This window comes from Solea senegalensis, linkage group LG4 (genome assembly GCF_019176455.1).
Source record: "Solea senegalensis isolate Sse05_10M linkage group LG4, IFAPA_SoseM_1, whole genome shotgun sequence".
Lineage (NCBI taxonomy): Eukaryota > Metazoa > Chordata > Actinopteri > Pleuronectiformes > Soleidae > Solea > Solea senegalensis.
In genome coordinates this window covers 10,080,993-10,099,207 of record NC_058024.1, presented here as the reverse complement: position 1 = coordinate 10,099,207, position 18,215 = coordinate 10,080,993, and the positions used below count along the sequence as shown (strand labels likewise).

Here is an 18,215-nt window from a genome sequence, read left to right as displayed (position 1 = left end):
ATCCCGGCCGTAGGGCAAAATGTTGGTGGCAGTTGAGAATTAGGCACAGAGCAGTTCAAAAACGACACAGAGAGAAAGACTCTTGTTTCAGGAATGAAAGAAGACAGGCAGAAGAGAGGAAGAGAGACATCCAGAAAGTGTTATCAGCTTACCTCTCCAACTTTTGACATTTACAGTGTGACATTTAATGCCAAAGAACATCTGCAGGCGACAAAGAGAATCTCTCCCTTTTCTTCTGCCATTTCATCCTTTAGGTCTCCAAAGAGCATCACATGCACCACACAAATTGAATATCGCTCCGCTTCCTACCATCCATTCAGTCACAGCCCCCGTTTTCTGTTTGATCCCTTCTCTTTTGTTGATTTTGCTCTATTAAGTGCACTTTGTTCATTTCTGCTGCATGTTAGCTGCTGTGTGGCCACAAGTTAGCGGATTAGCCTCTAATTTCATTTGGGCCAGAGAATGTGTTCTACTGGGAGGGAAACACCACTGGAGAGCATGTGAACAAATGCTGACACACGTGTACAACCATGACCTATCGACACACAGTAATCTAACACATGATGAACCCATTTGGTGTCATTTCCGTGTGCTGTTACCCATTTGTCGTCGTTCAATAGTGTGCAGTTGGGTGTCATTCCACTAATCGCGCTAGCTGATAAGTTAGTTCTCCAAACACAACAATTGATGTTTTGGGCCCTAAATGTTGTTTTTTTTCATCCCTCGTTGAAATTTTGCAGTTAAAGTGCCGCACTGACACTGTGCACTCACATTAATTAGTACTCCTTTCACGACAAGCAAACACACGGCTTGTGCAATCATGGGAACCAAAAATCAAAGGATCCTTAAAGTCAAGGATGAAATATTGATTTGTGAATAGTTTGTAAAATCACAATACAGCATTTACGGCGACAGTGACACTGACACACACGCACACGCACACACTTACACAACGTTTGGTACTGGCTTCGAGTGTAGAGCAGCAGTGTCCTAGTACTGGCCTTGGATGCTGCGTGGCCCTCCATCATCCATCATCTCTTGCCTGCCTTCTCCTAGGGGACAGGGCGAGCATTACAGTTAGCCCTTAGAAACCAATTAAAACAGCACAGACTGTGTGTGTGAGTGTGTTTGGGGAGGGTGTTGGGGGGTCAACTTAGCATGTGGCATATTAATGCACTATTTTGTGATCTTGTGTATTCAAACTGTATACGGCTTGTGTTGTTCTGCTGTTGCGTTTGCATGTGTTTCTGTGCTTTGTTAAAAGCCAGTATTTTTTTCCTTTATGTATTGATAAGCTGCTGCTTTGGCCTTTGCCTGACTGCTTTATCTCTCCATTTCCATATCCTTTATTTCCCTTCATGTATCCTCCATCTCTCGCCCTCTTTCTCTGTGTCCTCCTTCCCACCTCCAAGCATTCGGCTTTTGTCTTCTCTCATTCAATCTCTGTTCTTTACACTTCCCTTTACTTCTTTGTCTCCTCATATCCTCTCCCACTGCTCCAAGCCTTCTCTGGCAACCAATATCAAGAGAGATGTTTTTCTCCCTTCAGCTCATCTTTGTCTTTAATGGCATTATTAGATATATCTAATCATTTAAAGTGTAAAATGTTGCAATATTTATTAGTGAAGATTCTTTCAGTACTAAAAACAAAGGCAACTGGACTACTGTTAGGTTCTTGAAGACGTTTCGCCTTAAAATCAGAACAAAAGTATCTGAAATGTCCAACAAAGGTCCAGTTGCCTTTGTTTTAGCACCTACAGAACTTCCATGACCTGGATGTCTGACAATCTTCACAAACATTGGTGAAGATGTTAAGTTTGGGGACATGGTGAACTAGTGGCTAGCACTTGCAGCAAAAAAAAAAAACCTGGTTCATGACTGAGGGCATTTGTGCATGAAGGTTTCCTGTGTGTGGGTTTTCTCTGAGTTCTCTGCTTCTCTGCCCACAGTCCAAAAACATGCAGGGGTTAATTGGACACTAAATTGGCTGTATGTGTGAATGTGAGAGTGAATGGTTGTTCATCTCTGTATGTCGTCCCCCGCCTCTCTCCCTTTGTCAGCTGGGATTGGCTTCAGACCCTTATATAGAGGATAAAGCTGTAGACAATGAGTGAATGTTTAGTTTGTCAACTGTGGGATACAAAGTGGTGGCCTCCGTAGAGCTGACCCAGTTCCTGATAGAAATATAAAAGGCTCACTCAAGGGTAGTGAAAAAGTAACACAATTGTACCCACATTTTAAACACCAGACCTTTAATAAATTAATATAACAGATTGTATCTTTGAGAAGCACACATGTGGCTTAAAAGGGTGTCATGATACCGTTTCAAATCAGTCAATAATTATCATGATAAATGTTAGATGATTTAAGACATATTTTTGCTCTTGAGTTAAAGTTAAAGAAACACTTAAATTGTGTTTTATGGACAAAAAACACCAAGCACTCAACTATTTCACGCATTTAGAGGAAAAGGTTTCAGTGCTTGTAACATTCAAGAGAGTTTGTGTAATGCCTGAACATAAATGTAAATTGAACTTTTGTCATATAATAACTGAAGAAACTGTTATCAGTTCATCTCTGTCTGTGTCCCCTGCTTCCACCCGTCCGCTGCCTCTTATAACCAGCAGATGCTGTCTGAGCGTTCCCGCTCAGCTCGCCACAATAGGCCTCGCACAAAGCCTCCGACACAACGGGGAAAGTCGGAGACAAAGAGTTTGTTTGGTTGTGGAACACTGCAACAGCAAAAGCAGAATACATACAGAGTGTTTTGGCTGGTGGCTTTTATCAAAGAGGGCTTTTTGTTTGTGGTGTTGTTTTGCTGTGGATAAAACAACTTGCGTGTGTGTGTTTGTGTACTGTATGTGTGTGTGCATGCATTCATGCATGTGTGTGTGTTTTAATAAGCCAGTGGTTACAGAGAAAGACACATTTGATTAGCGTATCTGGAAATGTGAACTGGAAGACTCAATCCTTTGTCTGCCGTTAAAATATAAATGTATTCAGGCCCATTCACAGAGAGACGGAGTGAATTAAAAAGACACAAGTTCAGGGAGGAAGAGTGAGAAGGCGAGGGAGGGACGGGGGAGGGCTGTTTATCAGAAGTCTAGCTGCTTTAAGAATGAAAACACTCCTTAATCACTGTGGCATTTCAGTTCTGGCCCGCAAGACACTGGGCTTTGTTCCCATTGTGTGTTTCTGTTAGTGGTGTCCTGAATACCTGTGGCTTTATACCAGTCTTCCACCTTCTCGATAATGATGTCAAACTGGGAGATCATTGTGACGCTTCAGGTGATGACAACAAGATGAGAGAGTGGATCAAATTAATCTTTTAGGCTATAAAGTCACCTGAAAAGAATAATTAGATGGCGAATGTTCATATTTTTTTGCAGAGCAGTCGATAAAAAACATTTAGAATCTCATTTCTGGACAGTTAAGTCTACTGAGTAGAGTCTACTGCTACTCTCACTTTGTTTTATGTACATAATAAAAACATCAAGAGCAAAACATGTTCCCCACGCTATTTTTAAATCAGTTTCGGTGTCTGTGCTCTCCATATTCCTGTTGAAGAGAACTCATTCTTGTTCTCAGTTCTCATGCTGAAACAAAATAATGACTTTGTTTCTCTAAAGACAACAATAATAATAATAATAATAATAATAATGATAGTAATAACAACTATTCTTATTATTATAAGACACTGTCATACCATCATGTATAGAAAGTGTACAAAGGCAGGCACATTTAAGTTTTTAACCCTCTTCATTCCTGAATGGACCTGGATTTTTCACGCCCAAGTCCTCCTTCATACTGAAGGTTCACACAGATTTACACAGAAATGAAACCAAATCTGTTAATCTGTTGCTAATAGCTGCCTCTTGACTGAAAGCTGTTCTGTTCTGTTCATTAGAATCAGTGACTTTCCTTGCAGAGGGAAAGTAAGTTTAGATTTAGATTTTCTGGTGTAAAGTTCAACAATGGCCAGGCTTGACAAATGAATCATTGTGACCCAATTACAAATTGCCGTGACGCGTTTGACCTTTTAAAGAACAAATATAACCGCAGTACAAACGGGGGATGATATGATGTACTGTGCCTCGTGGTTTGCAGTCACTTGGATGGTAGTTAGTAGTTCCTGAACATTGTTACTTGAATTAAGTGAGTTAAAAAATCATCACCTGTCCTGTGAGGACACGAGAAGAAAGTACGTTATGCCACGTTTGGAACTGCCGTTTGCCGATGTTTGTCGGTGTCTGTGTGTAGATTGATGTCCTATCAGCTTCACAAAAGAAATATTTATGTGCATTTATGAGCTTAATATGTAAAGTGGAGATACTGTATTTGCCAAAGAGCAAAACTCTGAGCATCTTCAGTCATGATTTATTTTATCCTTCCTTTATAGCAACTGAGGTCAGAGTGTGACATTACTCACACATCCCTCCCAAACACCACTTCCTCCCACACTCAACCACCAATGTCTCATTCTTCACACTTCTCCTTCCCTGCTGGAACGAATGACCCCACCCCACCCCACTGCCAGGTTCTAATCCAATTAGCTTTAGCCCTAATTATGCTCATAGTGACTGATGACCAAAGGGCCCATTGTCTGTGTTGGGTGTGGATGAATGGGATCGTGATCAGTGACAAGGCTCGCGTTGGATACCCATAAGTACCTCTGCACACCTTTCGCAGACCTCCAGAGGAAAGAAAGGGAGCAGAGGTCATTGTGTGCAGTAATTGCACTGAGTAGATTAATCGTTGCAGGGTTAAATGAGCGATGTAAGCAAGGTCTTGATGGGTTGGTCTAGGTTAAGAGTGTGAGTTGGCAGGCGGTGAATGTTTGACTGAGTTGAGGTGAAGTTAATGGATCCAAGGTCATTTTTCATCCGACTTAATGAGGTTGCAAGTGTCTTGATTCATGCAGCAGGAGACATGAGCATAATGACATAAGCAAGCTATCATTCATGGTAACTTTCGTGATGAATGTGCTGTGATGTATTGCTTTAGGTTAAAGTTAATTGTCATATGCATTGTCCTGGCTAACTTATGTCCTCTTTTCATTTGTCCTTCCACGCAGCTGTCTCCTGAGACGGGGCCCAGACAGGGAGGGACGATGCTGACCATCACAGGCGAGAACCTGGGTCTGCAGTTCAAAGACATCCAGAATGGAGTCCGAATTGGCAAAGTGATCTGCATCCCTCAGGAGGACGAGTACATCAGTGCTGAGCAGTATGTTGACACTATCTCTGTCCTCACCTCTTCACTCCCACCCCCTCACTCTCTCACTCTCCCTCTTGGGACTCTTGTTTCTGAGACTCTACTTTCTTGCGTGTCTTTGTCTAACATTGATGTGACCCTCAGTGCTAAGAAGCGCCGTTACACTCTCTTACTCAGAACTTTCTTACACCAAAGCTTTTGGAGGTTTTAGTAAAATGTGAAAACTGCAAATGATTTGTTTATTTTAGAATTCATGATAGATTGACAGAAAACTGAAACCACCACTTGTACAGCAGCAGATGATAATGATAACGGTATGTGCTCTCTGGACTTCTACGCTCTGTTGATTGGACACGACTCTTAATAGTAAGTTACCTCATATCAGTCATTTACCGTAGTGTAAATAATAACAGGATTCCTCAATTAGGGCTGCTATTCAGACTGAGAAGCAGTTGACAAGCGCAGCCAGTGTGACGCTGGTGCTCCACTAATAGATCTGGCAAGAAATACTGATCTTATTTTTTATTTTTTTTCCAATTCCAGTGAAACTATTAAATTAGTCTTTTTTATGTTGAATTCATACAGAAACAAGGATACAATTTAGGTCGAGGAATAACTGGGGACGCTGAGCGCAGCTGGAGGTGTCCTCAATATTCTATTTCCGACTATGTAGCTGTCATTTGTACCCAAATGCTCCATTTGCTGAGTTGTGCAGCACGGTCCCAGCAGATTTAGTTTTCTCTCTGCCCCCTCGCTAAGAAGGGAACAGAGCAGAAGACTTTGAAGGTTTGGCAGCCAGGACAACAGGGTACTGTGCAGCTCTCACCAGCAATGACAGGTATCCCCTAACTGAGCTTAGATAAATGACAGGGACATGTCAGCCTTGTTTTAAAATTTATATGCTCATACGTTCTCATTTTCACACAGAACAAACTGTCTTTATAGGATGTTCTGCTATAGGGTTGCACAATTAATCACAAGAGAAGACACAGTATGACCAAGCGCAATTTCCTTATTAAAAGACACTACAATTATTAGATTATTGCGAAATTAGTGACAAAACCACATGCTAATGACATTCTGCAGGAATTTACTGCTGCAAAGTCGTTGCTCTTCAGATGAAAAAATAAGATTTGTTCATTAACAGACTCCACTTTAACGTGATCTATTATCTAGATATGTGTATACTTTTCTGAAAATAAATGATCTTCTGCACTAAATTTGAATCATATTGCCACAGCAAATAATCTCATTTCAGACCATATTGTGCAGGTCTACTGCAGAGTAATATCAGTTTTTCGGTTTGTTTTTCTTGCACTAGGTTTTTCTTTACACCATTTTGTCCAAGCATTTACATTCAAAACCACCAAGATGTCAATGTTTAACCCTGTCAGCCCTGTAATGCTGCACTGGCCTGTTGCCATAGCACCCACAGGAAGAGGAGAAAGGAGGAGGGCGCGGCCAGCAGTGAGGCTGCCATGCTAATTAAAAGTGATACTGGCCATACGGTGCCATTAGTGGCCTGGTTGCCTCTCGTCATCCGAGTGACCCAATCAGAGCTTAAGCACAGCCGACAGGACAGGGTCATGGGACTGACAGCACAGGTCAAAGTTCAGCTGCGAGAGAGAGGGGAGAGAACTAAACGTGCAGATTGTTCGTCAAAATGTAGATACATTTTTCTTGTTCAAGCTCATTTTTTTCTGCCACTCGCCAGTTCCTGTGATTGGCCAGAACATAAAAGAGTACTGGAAAAGGAATCCTGCATTTCTTTTTGCTTTTCAGGCACTTCAGTCATTAAATATTTACAAGATGGATTTGATTCCAAATCCTAATAAGTCAGTCATTGGCCTCGTTCAGATTACCAGACTAAAGTGATTCGTTTTCATTGATCTGACTTAGATCTGATCTTATCGGGGCAGCGTGGAGACAGATATGTGATTGTTCATTCTGATTTTCACTTCAGACTTGTGTGATTTAGGTATGTGGTATTTATATCAGATGTATAACCAAAATGTGCCCATATAAGAAAACACAAACAAAGATGGAGGAGAGAGTCGTCCTCTAGAGAAAATTTGACAAAGTTTCATCCTTTCTTTATCTCCCACTTTAACACTGATTGGTCTCACAAATTTTCTGTTACATGCAAAATGGTATTTTTGTGCTTTTGTGCCGTTTGAGTGAGCGGTTGCTTTCAGATGCAACACAACACACTCGTTATGAACGTGAACTGTCAAATCTGACCTGTAAAGAATCAGATTTGAAACATTTAGCTGGTAATCTGAATGTAGCCTTGACATGTTATCCCCTTATTACTAGTTTCTATTTAAAAAAAAAAATAATCTACATTAAACAATTTTTTCCTCAGTTTCATGACTATGAGTAAACCGTTGTTGTCTTCACAATTGTACAATGAACTTTCTTTCTCACCGCGTAGTAAGCGCTCAGTGTAGCCACCTGTCATCTGTGCACTAATGATACAAATGAAGCTGCAGTCTCTGAGAGCTGTCCAGCATTTTAATCACGACCCCTGTCATAGTGGAAGACCCGGGAATAAATGAAAGGGAACATAAAAACAATAGATACGCACAGCATTGGAATGTGTGATTCATTGTCACTGCAGCGCTGCAGTTGCCATGGCCACCTGCAGGGAGGATGGAGGCAGGAGAGTTAAGATGTGTTAGAGATGTGTAGACTATGAGCTTGTTCAATTAATCAGCCTCCCCTCTCTCTCTCTCTCTCTCTCTCTCTCTATCTTTCGCCAGTTCCTCCTGTTTTTTTTTCCTCCTTTCTCTACTTCCCTCTGCACTTTCACCCTTTCTCTGCGTCTCATTCATTCGCTTCGGCTAATTAACAGTCAAGTGTGTCTCCAGTGGGTGAAACATGAAGTGTGTGTGTGTGTGTGTGTGTGTGTGTGTGTGTGTGTGTGTGTGTGTGTCCCCCTGTGGGCTACACTGCCTTCCCTCCCCTCATTCAATAATTTCACCGGTAGATTTTCATTTGGCCAGCCAGCGCCCAGGGCCAAGTCTGAAGCTCAGTCTTCTACAGTACACGCTAATGCAGACACGCACACACACACACACACACACATGCAGCGCTGTATATTTCCACCAATAGTGCATTTGTCATTTTTTTATGAGCTATTTTTCCAATGTTGACAGAAAAGCGCACTGCACTCATCGTGATAATCAATCCGTCTCTCCGTCTTTTCAGGATTGTGTGTCGACTCAATGATGCAACAGGTTACAGAGTACAGGAGGCTCAGGTGGAAGTGTGTGTGAGGGACTGCCTTCACCCCGACTACAAAGCAGTCTCTACCAAGGCTTTCACCTTTGTGGTAAGTGTTACTTTGTTACTTAAGCCTCTTCCACACTAAAAGGATTTTTTAACCCAAGTAAACTCCACTTAGACCGTTTATTCACCGCTGCATCAACTGTGTGTAAAATTTGACATTTCAAACGTGCTGGAAACGTAACTATTTTGTCGCGTTAGTAATTAAATAATGTAAACTAATCTGGTAAAAACCCACATTTGACCTGGAGGTGAATGTCGATGAAACACATACTTACTGATCAAAAACCTGTTAAAACCTGGGATTTAATGGGGTTTTTGATCAGTGGTGATGGGGCTTTGGTTACGTGCATGACACAGCCAAACATTGACCTTGACCCTAAGCTTGACCTGCTTGTTCTCTGCCTGCGTGTCCCTCCTCAGTCCCCCTACTTTACCCGAGTCCATCCCTCCACGGGTCCACTGTCTGGAGGAACCAGGATCACCATTGACGGCAGTCATCTTAACGCGGGTAGTGCTGTGTCTGTGAAGATAGGACTTAACTCTTGTCGGTTTGAAAGGTTAGTGTTTCTGAAGAACTCAAAATGTGTATAAAAAACCACCAGTGTTTTAGGTGATATGCAGAAAACAAAAATGTTTTATTTTACTTGTTAAATAAGTCCATGCTTTATAAAGCTGTTAAGAGCACTTACACTTACTTCAACATTTATTGAGCTCTTCTGCAGGCAAGGATGTTTGTTTTTAAAAGCTTTTTAAGCCGTCATGTCTCTGGTACATGACACACAATGATTTTATGACACTTATTTTAATTCTAATATTCAGAATGTATACGTTCGACATCCGTCTACCTAAGTTTTTTCTCACTTGTGTGGTTACTACCTTACATTTACCATGGGTGTGAAAAAAAGAAGGAAAATCAGATGGAAAGCTGCTGTAGTGTAATTCGCAGCAATTGTGACAATGACAGTGTAGCCTTTCTCCTGCAGGCTGATACCATTGTTCATCTGTGACCTGAATGACTTATGTGCATGACCCATATTTTGTCAGAGATATGACTATAATTTGAAAGGAATGATATGGTGTTGCTGGTAACTGGCGACTCGCATTTCGCCTGCTTTGGAGCTCATGTTTCATGTTTCTTTTTTTCTCTTTTTTTTCTTCTAATAATCTGCCACTGTTATCTTCTGTTGTTTCTCACTCTGTGAGAGATTGTGCCAGGATTTCAAGCAGAAGAGACATAGATCCAATTTGATATGACTCTTAATTCCTGGAGCCAAGAACTCTATTGTTTCTTTGAGTCCCTTCCTGGCAAACTGACAGAACTGAGCTCTGGACTAAATCCACTCTTGCATGGTGTCTGACAGATGGCAGAGAAAAGAAACATGGATGAAAAGATTGATGATACAGTGTTTACTAAAAAGCTGAAGGACAGGAGTTTGTCCTGTTTGGGGTTTTCTTGTTTCTTTCATAGGACAGATTCTACAAAATGCTGGTGTCTTTATTATACTGTGTTTTTTTTCTCTTGTGCAACAAGTGACAGGTCAAACTAATGAGCTCGGACCTCTCAAGTTCTTTTTATATCATATCAAAAGAAAAGCAAAAGGCCAATTTAAAACTCTGTAGCACATCCCAAGAAAGGTGAACATAATAGCCTTGGCCTTTCTTTTACTGAGAGACAATAACCTTTATGGCCAAAGTAATGAACTGGTTGAGTCCATGTCTTTAATGTGTCTTTGTATTCAGTGAGGCCTCCGCTTTAATCAAACCCTATTTACCCTGAGTCACTCATCCTCTTATCTCCCTTTGCAACTCCCTTTCTTCTCTTTCTCTCTGTACCCCCTCTTGGGTCTCTTTTGTGTGGCTGCAACCTTGTCAAAAATGCATACATGGCACCACGGGCGCACTTGACGGCGACAGTGTTGTGAGAATGGTTTCCATGGAAACATAGCACTAGTGGAATGTGAGAAACCTGTTTCTTATATATTGTCTTCCATGTTGTTCTCTTCCATCTTCTGTCCCCCTCTGAGGGCGGAGTTGACGGGATATGTCTGTTTAGTTTGAAGCGTGTTAATTTGAAGGCTCACATTTGTGCTGGGTCCTGTTTTTTGGAGGCTCTTTTCATTTTGGACCAGCAATTTAATTTGGTTTCTTACAGCGCTAGTGAGTGAACACTGAGCAAAGCTCACAAATACTAAAATATTTTTTTACAAAAGTATCATTAAGTTTTAGGTTAAGGGGGAAAAGGAAATCACAATTATCGATTCTATAGAATCATGATACATCTAGTATCACAACTCAATCCGCACCCATGTAGCATATCGTTCCAGCCTTACAGTCTGGTTTGCTTTTCCCATTCATCCATTTTCTACCTTTTTATCCCTCACATGAGTGTCGCTGGTGCCAATCCCAGCTGGCATGATGGTGAAAGGCAGGGTACGCTCTAGACAGGTCGCCATAGAGGCAAACAACCATCCACACACCCACGGTCAATTTAGAGAGTCCAATTTGCTTCATCCCCAAATCTGCATGTTTTCTTTGGACTGTGGGAGGAAAACAGAGAACCCGGAGGAGATAACCCACACAGGAGTTTTTTGTGCACTTTACAGTTCACAGTTTACTACATATTTATTATTCATGACACTTGTCATCCGTACGTTATGTACACACAATTTCATTTCATTCTATTTTTATATTTTTATTCTCTTCTATTTTTATTCTATCTATATTGTGTGTCTTGCTGCTGCTACACTCTTAATTTCCCAGTTTGGGATTAATAAAGTACATCTATTCTATTCTATATACTGCAGGAAATAATGCATAAGATGAGTCACCAAAAAAATGCAAATCTAAACACCTAGTTAACAATTTAATCTCCTCATTGCATACTTTATTTATGTGCATATTTAAAACCACCTCTAAGTGCAAGCACACAGCCTCATGATAGCCACCCACATGCTGCTCGGCCAGCAGTGTTTGCCTCTTACACGTAGGAGGCCATGGTGGAATGAGCCACTGGAGTCGAGCGTATAAAGTTTCTGGCAGCTGCACAAAGTTTCCCAGCAGTTTCACAGCTGCCTGTTCACCAGGGATGGAGTTACATCACACAGAGTCACAACCAGCCTGATCTGCCACTTCAGATCTATTAGCCAGGAAGCACGCAGGAGGGAAGGAGACAGTCAAACAGATAGAGAGAGGGGAAAGAAAGAAAGAAAGAAAGAAAGAAAGAAAGAAAGAAAGGAAGGAAGGAACAAAGAAAGAAAAAGAGGGCTGCTTTGAAGTCCAGCACACACTGTACTGATAAAACTATAGCTGGACAGAGTGAAAGATGGTCAGTCTCATGGATAGGCATCTGTGACACCACTGAATGTATGTGCGCTTGCTTTTGTGTCGCATTTAATAAATAATTTATGACTTATTTAGGGGTTGAGGCGGATATTCTTTTCTTATGTGCACTCACTGCATTATTTTTTGTGTGTTCAAAGCCTTCTCAAGAATTTGCTCTATTCATCTATTGGTCCTCCGTGTGCACTGTTATCTCTAAGAGAGAGACCTTTATGTGTGATATCTTTCTTCCTTATCTCCCTCTACTCCCTCCGTCTCCTGCTCTTCCAGGCGAAATGGCAGGGAGATAGTGTGCGTGACCCCGGCGGGTCTAGCTCCGGGAACGACCCCAGTGATGGTGGACATCAACTCTGCTGAGCTGAGGAACCCAGAGGTCAAGTTCAACTACACAGATGATCCCACCATCCTCAAGATTGAGCCTGACTGGAGTATCGCCAGGTGAGCAGACAAACAGAGGATTTTGATATTTTTAAATCAAGTAATATGGAAATCGATTAAACAAAAAATAAATAAAAAAAATTAAAATACTGAAGGGTTATTATAGGGAATATAGTAGTCATAAAACCCCGTTAAATACAATATATTATCTTATAAAGAGGACTGGGCCATTATGTATGGCTCTGGATTCTGGAGAAGAAAGGTAGATTTCAAACAATGTCAATTATGGTTGTTTCTTAACCTTTATAATGTTTAGCTGCAGTTCTCTATTCTATGACAAGGATTTTCTTGTGACAGAAATAATAACGATTCAGTTGGTTTTTTGTTAATTATTGTGGTAGTAAAATGCATTTCAGTGTTAGTCGGACTGAAATTGTACTAAATAGAATTTCTCAAAGTTGGATCAACACGTTCCGCTAATTCACTGGAATTAATATGAATATTATGTACAAATGGACCCAAACTGGCCTTTGCTGTCATCACACTGTTTTCTCCACCACGCTTTGAATAATAGAAGCAGCCGATACACAAAAAACAAGGAGAAACAGCGAGTATAAAAGAAACAACCGCTGCAGTTTTGGACTGGTGAGGAGCTAATATATAGTCTACAACTGTAGCCAGACTTAACTCTGCATGGACCCATACTGAGTGATTGATTTATTACCAGTATTACATACATCAAGTGTTTGACAGTGAATAATCCAGAGGAAATTCTGGGTCAGTGTATTTCTCAAGCTCTGCTGCACCATATGCAGTAGTTAACTCCATTATTGTGTAAAAAAAAATGACACCACATCACGTGGTTATTTACTTATCTATAATTTACATCACAACTTAATGTTTGATCTGCAATTCTGCTTGGTGCGCTGATGTGCAGAAGAGATACACATACATGAATACTGCATTAATCCCCGGTGGTGCTTGTGCCCATACGTTACTGCCATTTTTGTCTCAAAAGTGAAATATGAAGCCAGTGTAAAAGGTAATAAAGCTATAATTCTGCTGGCATATTCCCCAATTGGGTCGAGGAGAAAAGAAACTAACTGAACATTCTCATCTTGCTTTTCAAAGGCATATTATTTATTTATTCTGCTTATCTTTATGTTTCAAAAGTAAATCTTTGGGAGCAGGAATGGCAGTAAAGGAGGGCCCCCGAAGCAGTGCACTGATAGTTGATGAGCTGCAGCACAGATGTATCTGTAAATATTACTTGACTTATTGAAATGAGATGACGTAGCAACAAGAAAATCTCCTGTGCAAACGTGAGCGTGTGTCGAGAGGGAACAAAAGGCTCACTAGTATGACCTGGAAACTATTCTACTTTTCTAAGTCAACACATGACACATGCTCATAAACAGAGATGACTGTCGCATTTAGTTTAACTATAGTATAGTTTGATTATTAATAGAAATTGTATGTCAGCTTCTTCACTATTTGATTCTCATTTTTATACGTCTTCAGTAACATATTTGTTTTGTTCAGGTCCCCGTTCAAACCTGGTCTTAATGTCAGAGTCCTGAATCACATCCAGATCACACTAAGTACATGTCTGACTTGTGAATGCAGCCTCAGGTGGTTTGAGGACACATGTCCACATCCCTGGGCTGCATGAACACAATCTGTCGTCAGCTGACTCACTTTCAGTACCAATGTTAACACTGATCATCATATAGCTTCTTTTTTTCAATGATTAATATCTTTTTTCAGGATACAGCAGCGTGAGTAGTGCTTTAACTCTTTATTTCTCTGTTACTCTCTCTCAGACGCATATAAAAACAGACAAATCTGTACTGTCAGATTCGTCATAAACACATTTTTATTCTTGCAAAAGACATGACATTAGTAAGGCTGGTGAAGGTAGATCCAAATATTATGTGGTCACAGGAGACGCATTCAGCAACAGCTGTACTTGGCACTAACCACATGCACTCGGGTCACAGAGGAGGGATATTAATACCATGAACGGGGCCTTTATCCCAGGCATTTATGTGGGAGTATCACCCATCAGGACAGCTCACAAAAGACTTTTCCACCACACACATTTTCAGTTCAGACAGCATAACAATCCACTGCTGCTTCATGGCAGGGGGTTGAGGTGAAAATGGGGTCTGCGTTTAAAACTCTGCAGGGAGACAAATGTCTCTCATGATGTGAAGGAGGTGTGAGCAGATGAGAAGACTCATTTGGATTGAGATGAATGAAACGTTGAGGGTTGGCGAAAGGGAACGAGAAGGAAAGTGCTGGTTCCAGGCTCGCAGGCAAATAACCTCGACACTCAGCTTGTGCTCGGTGTTTCACTCCCGGAGGAGCGGCCACATGGTCCTCTGAGCCAGTCGTGCTTTTATTTACCCAGCTATTGTGTTGCGCCTTCCCCTTGCGTGACCCTGTTGCCGAGGCTGTTTCAAAAAGGACAGAGCCTCCCTTGTCCAAAACACAAATCTGAAGTGACTTGCTCTCCGCTATTCAGAAGGAGTTCCTCTGGCGTTGATGAGACAAATGTGTGGCACTGCAGTGGTTTTTGTGACATTTCACCTTGTTAACATTGTGTAGTGCACTGCATGTTATATATCTTATATGCTACACTGGATAAGTGGAAAGATGGAACGATGCCACGTATGAACATAAAGTCTTGATAGTCAGCAGTACATAAAGTTTCTGGTCCCCGCAATTCTTCAATAAACACAATTATTTCATCCAAACTGAACAGATTGTTTCACTGACATATCTGTCACTCGCTGAACTGCCTATTTGTGTTAATATTTAGTGTTTTCTACAGCAGTTTCAGACAAGATGCAGTCAGTATCAAAGACGCCGTCCTCGCAGCTCTCTCTTCTCCACTTGGCTTCTAGGGTTTGTCAGACAGTCCATGTTTTTGCCTTTTGAGGGTAGAGATTTGATAACAGAGCAGAGGAGATGGGATGCGCTTTTCCAGTCTCCTACAAAACCAGTCTCCTACAAAACCAGATTTTTTTCAACAAATACTGTAATAAAGTGCTGCAAAAACAAATGACTAAAGCTTTAAGGCCATTAAAAGCCACAAGCTGTCACTTACCTTACTTTTAAAGTTGGACTTTCCAGGAGAAAAAAAAACTGTGCCACTGAAATATTTGGTGTCTTTGTCGAAAAAATATGCTCTTTTTGGAGTTTATCGAAAAATGCCATTATATTATCTGCAAAATGTGTGAGGTTTTCGCTGTCACAGTGTCACTGGGCTTCAAGTAAGTGCAGTTTTTTGGTTGCATACTGCTGATTTAGCCGTTGTCAGAACACTTCACATCAAATAAAGTTCAGCCTCTGTGGTCAACAGAGGCCGTCAAGAAGGTGGTGTGAGAGAACACGGCTCTCACCCATATTACCCACGTCTGTACTGGTCAGCGTCACATAGACCTGAATAGGTCACAGGTGTAAAGGTCACTGCGCATGTCGGCACTCACAGCAGTACAGTTGTGGAGTCTATCTCGTGCTAAAAAAAAAAAACACTAACACTATCTTCCCTAGCTTTCGAGAGGTGGTGAGGAGAGGCCAAAAGCTGCGGCTCTCAGGAGTGATGCTACATATACGCTCTTCCCTCCAGCCTTCATACCACTTTAAACAAGCTTTCAACATTCATGCCAGGACTTTGGCATTGCTATCATTATCTGAAAATGGGCTTTCATGAATAAGCAAGTGAAAGGCTACAGCAGGAGCAAGCATTAATGGTAAATCGCCAACTGGAGGGCCTCTTGTCTCCCACCGAGAACAGATTTATTAACATTTATTTCTACTGATCCCTCTACTGAATAGTGTATGCACTTGGATCCTGCAAGAAAAAGTACAGCAGGAGAGAGATGTACTATATGTAACACACAGTTGCACATAGAAGTGCTTTTATTTTCCCGGTGCCACTGTATAATTATGTTTGTCTTTTCTCTACATATTGTTTTGTCTCTCCTTTTTTTTTTTAGCGGAGGAACTATGTTGACCATTACTGGGACCAATCTGGCAACCATCAAGGAGCCGAAAATGAGAGCCAAATATGGATCTGCCAAGTCGGAGAATGTAGGTGGTTGAACCCAGACACCCGCAACTAGTTTTTTAGTTGACAAAATAAATGCAGTTTCTCTCTCACTGTCTCCCTCTGACTCTCTGTGGAAAAAGTGATTTTCAGACAATACACACGTGCACACACCGACGCACACGCTTGACCCATCGGTCAACCAGCCAAGGGCCCATTTTCTGTTTGTTTTTGATGTTGAATTTCCTTTTAGCAGTTTAACCTTTGAAATGTCAACTAGCAATAAAGTGGCTCTGGCAAATCCTCCTCTCCTCACCTAGCACCACAGGGCTTTGCTAACCTTTATCCCACCCCGACTCTTAGCTGAAAGTAAAAATATCCCTTCATTTCTCCTGTTTGTCCACCTGTTTGCAGTCATTTTTGGTTTTGCTGTCCCCTGCAAACAGTTTTGTTCAGTCTCTGTAACGTTGCACGTATGCATCGCTAGTATGTCACATAGCTGTGCTGTGGTTTCATTAACAGCTACTCGCTGACCTCTTCTGCTTCTCAGTGTGTCATTACAGTCTAATTTGTTCTGCGGTGACTGATTTAAGTGTCCAACCCCACTGGGGATTTCCAGATAATATCAACACTGATTACAACACTGATAATATTAAGCAAGCCTCTTACTCATTATGTCATTACAGATGCTTGTAATCATTCACATCACATAACCTTGTTTCTGCCTTAATATATTTCTAATTTCTTTGTCAGACTTTGATTTTTAATTTTCTTGCCTGCCTATTATAGTTAAACCTCCTCTCTTCCTCCTCCTCCTCCTCTCTGTATGTCCCTCTCTAGAACTGTACGGTTGTCAACAACACCGTGATGGTGTGTCTGGCGCCCTCCGTGGCCGGATCCGACAAAGTCTTCTCTGAGGCCGGCACCAGTCCAGATGAGATTGGTTTTGTCATGGATGATGTGCGCTCTGTGCTGGTGGTAAACGAGACTTTCAACTACCACCCGGACCCTGTGTTTGAACCTCTGAGCCCCTCAGGAATGCTAGAGCTGAAGCCCAGTTCACCACTCATACTCAAGGTAAGTTGCCCTGCGCTCTTAGCATTCATGTGTTTTACCCTTACCTGGGTTTGTTTTACATCCACCAGTTTCTTGAATTTGCCTCATTTTTTCTTTGTTCGTGTTTGTTGTCCTATAGTCTGTCCTCATCATCTGTTTTGTCTAATTTTTTCCTCTTTTTTTTTAAATAAATGTTAAAGTGTTGAAAGCCTGTGGTAAAAAACATGAGGATGAAGCAAGGTTTACTGAATGTTTGCAATATTATCAGACGTCAGCATAGTCTGTATATAAAAAAAGTCGCAGTGTTCCTGTTTGAAAAGTGGAGTCCAGGACAGAAATAGCAGTTATCCATCATGAGGTGAAAAGAACTCCTTTTGTAATAAAGTCTGAGAATATTAGTCTATTTCTCACTGGATTTATAACGTCAGTACACGTTGACGTCTCAATTGCTAGTTTCAGTTCTTCTTCAAACGAACATGATGTCAGCTATATAAATTATGTTCCCATTTATAGTGAAGCACAGTACAATAAAGTACAGCACTTATGAGTAGACGCCAGTGTGATTGACAGCTGGCATTGTCCAATAGGAGCCTGGTTGCCGGTGATTTATATGAACAAAAACAGATATATCGCCAGTCAAATTGCAAATTTCAAGGCTTTTTGCAGTCAGAAGACAATATATTTTACGTATAGTCTATAGTTTGTTTAGGTAAATGCTGAAACACAAGTACACAATGAGTTACTAACAGGCAATTAAAATGATATCCTCTCAATGTTCCTGTACACATATCCTCCTGCTCTGAGAGGTTTCCTTTAAACACAGCTTTGTTTCAGATATATCGCAACCTTGAAAAAATGTTATTTTCTCCACCTGCTGTCTCCA

General features: G+C 41.2%; 1 protein-coding gene across 2 annotated transcripts in view; it reads left to right on the top strand.

The window, feature by feature from the left end:
* LOC122767829 (plexin-A1-like) overlaps window positions 1-18,215 on the top strand; it is a 192,826-nt gene that overhangs the window by 153,348 nt on the left and 21,263 nt on the right. For both annotated transcript variants that reach the window (XM_044023327.1, XM_044023325.1), the window contains exons 13-18: window positions 5,075-5,226; window positions 8,425-8,548; window positions 8,926-9,062; window positions 12,115-12,282; window positions 16,227-16,320; window positions 17,117-17,353. In XM_044023327.1, the coding sequence (XP_043879262.1) occupies window positions 5,075-5,226; window positions 8,425-8,548; window positions 8,926-9,062; window positions 12,115-12,282; window positions 16,227-16,320; window positions 17,117-17,353 (912 nt within the window). The remainder of the gene's footprint in view (window positions 1-5,074; window positions 5,227-8,424; window positions 8,549-8,925; window positions 9,063-12,114; window positions 12,283-16,226; window positions 16,321-17,116; window positions 17,354-18,215) is intronic.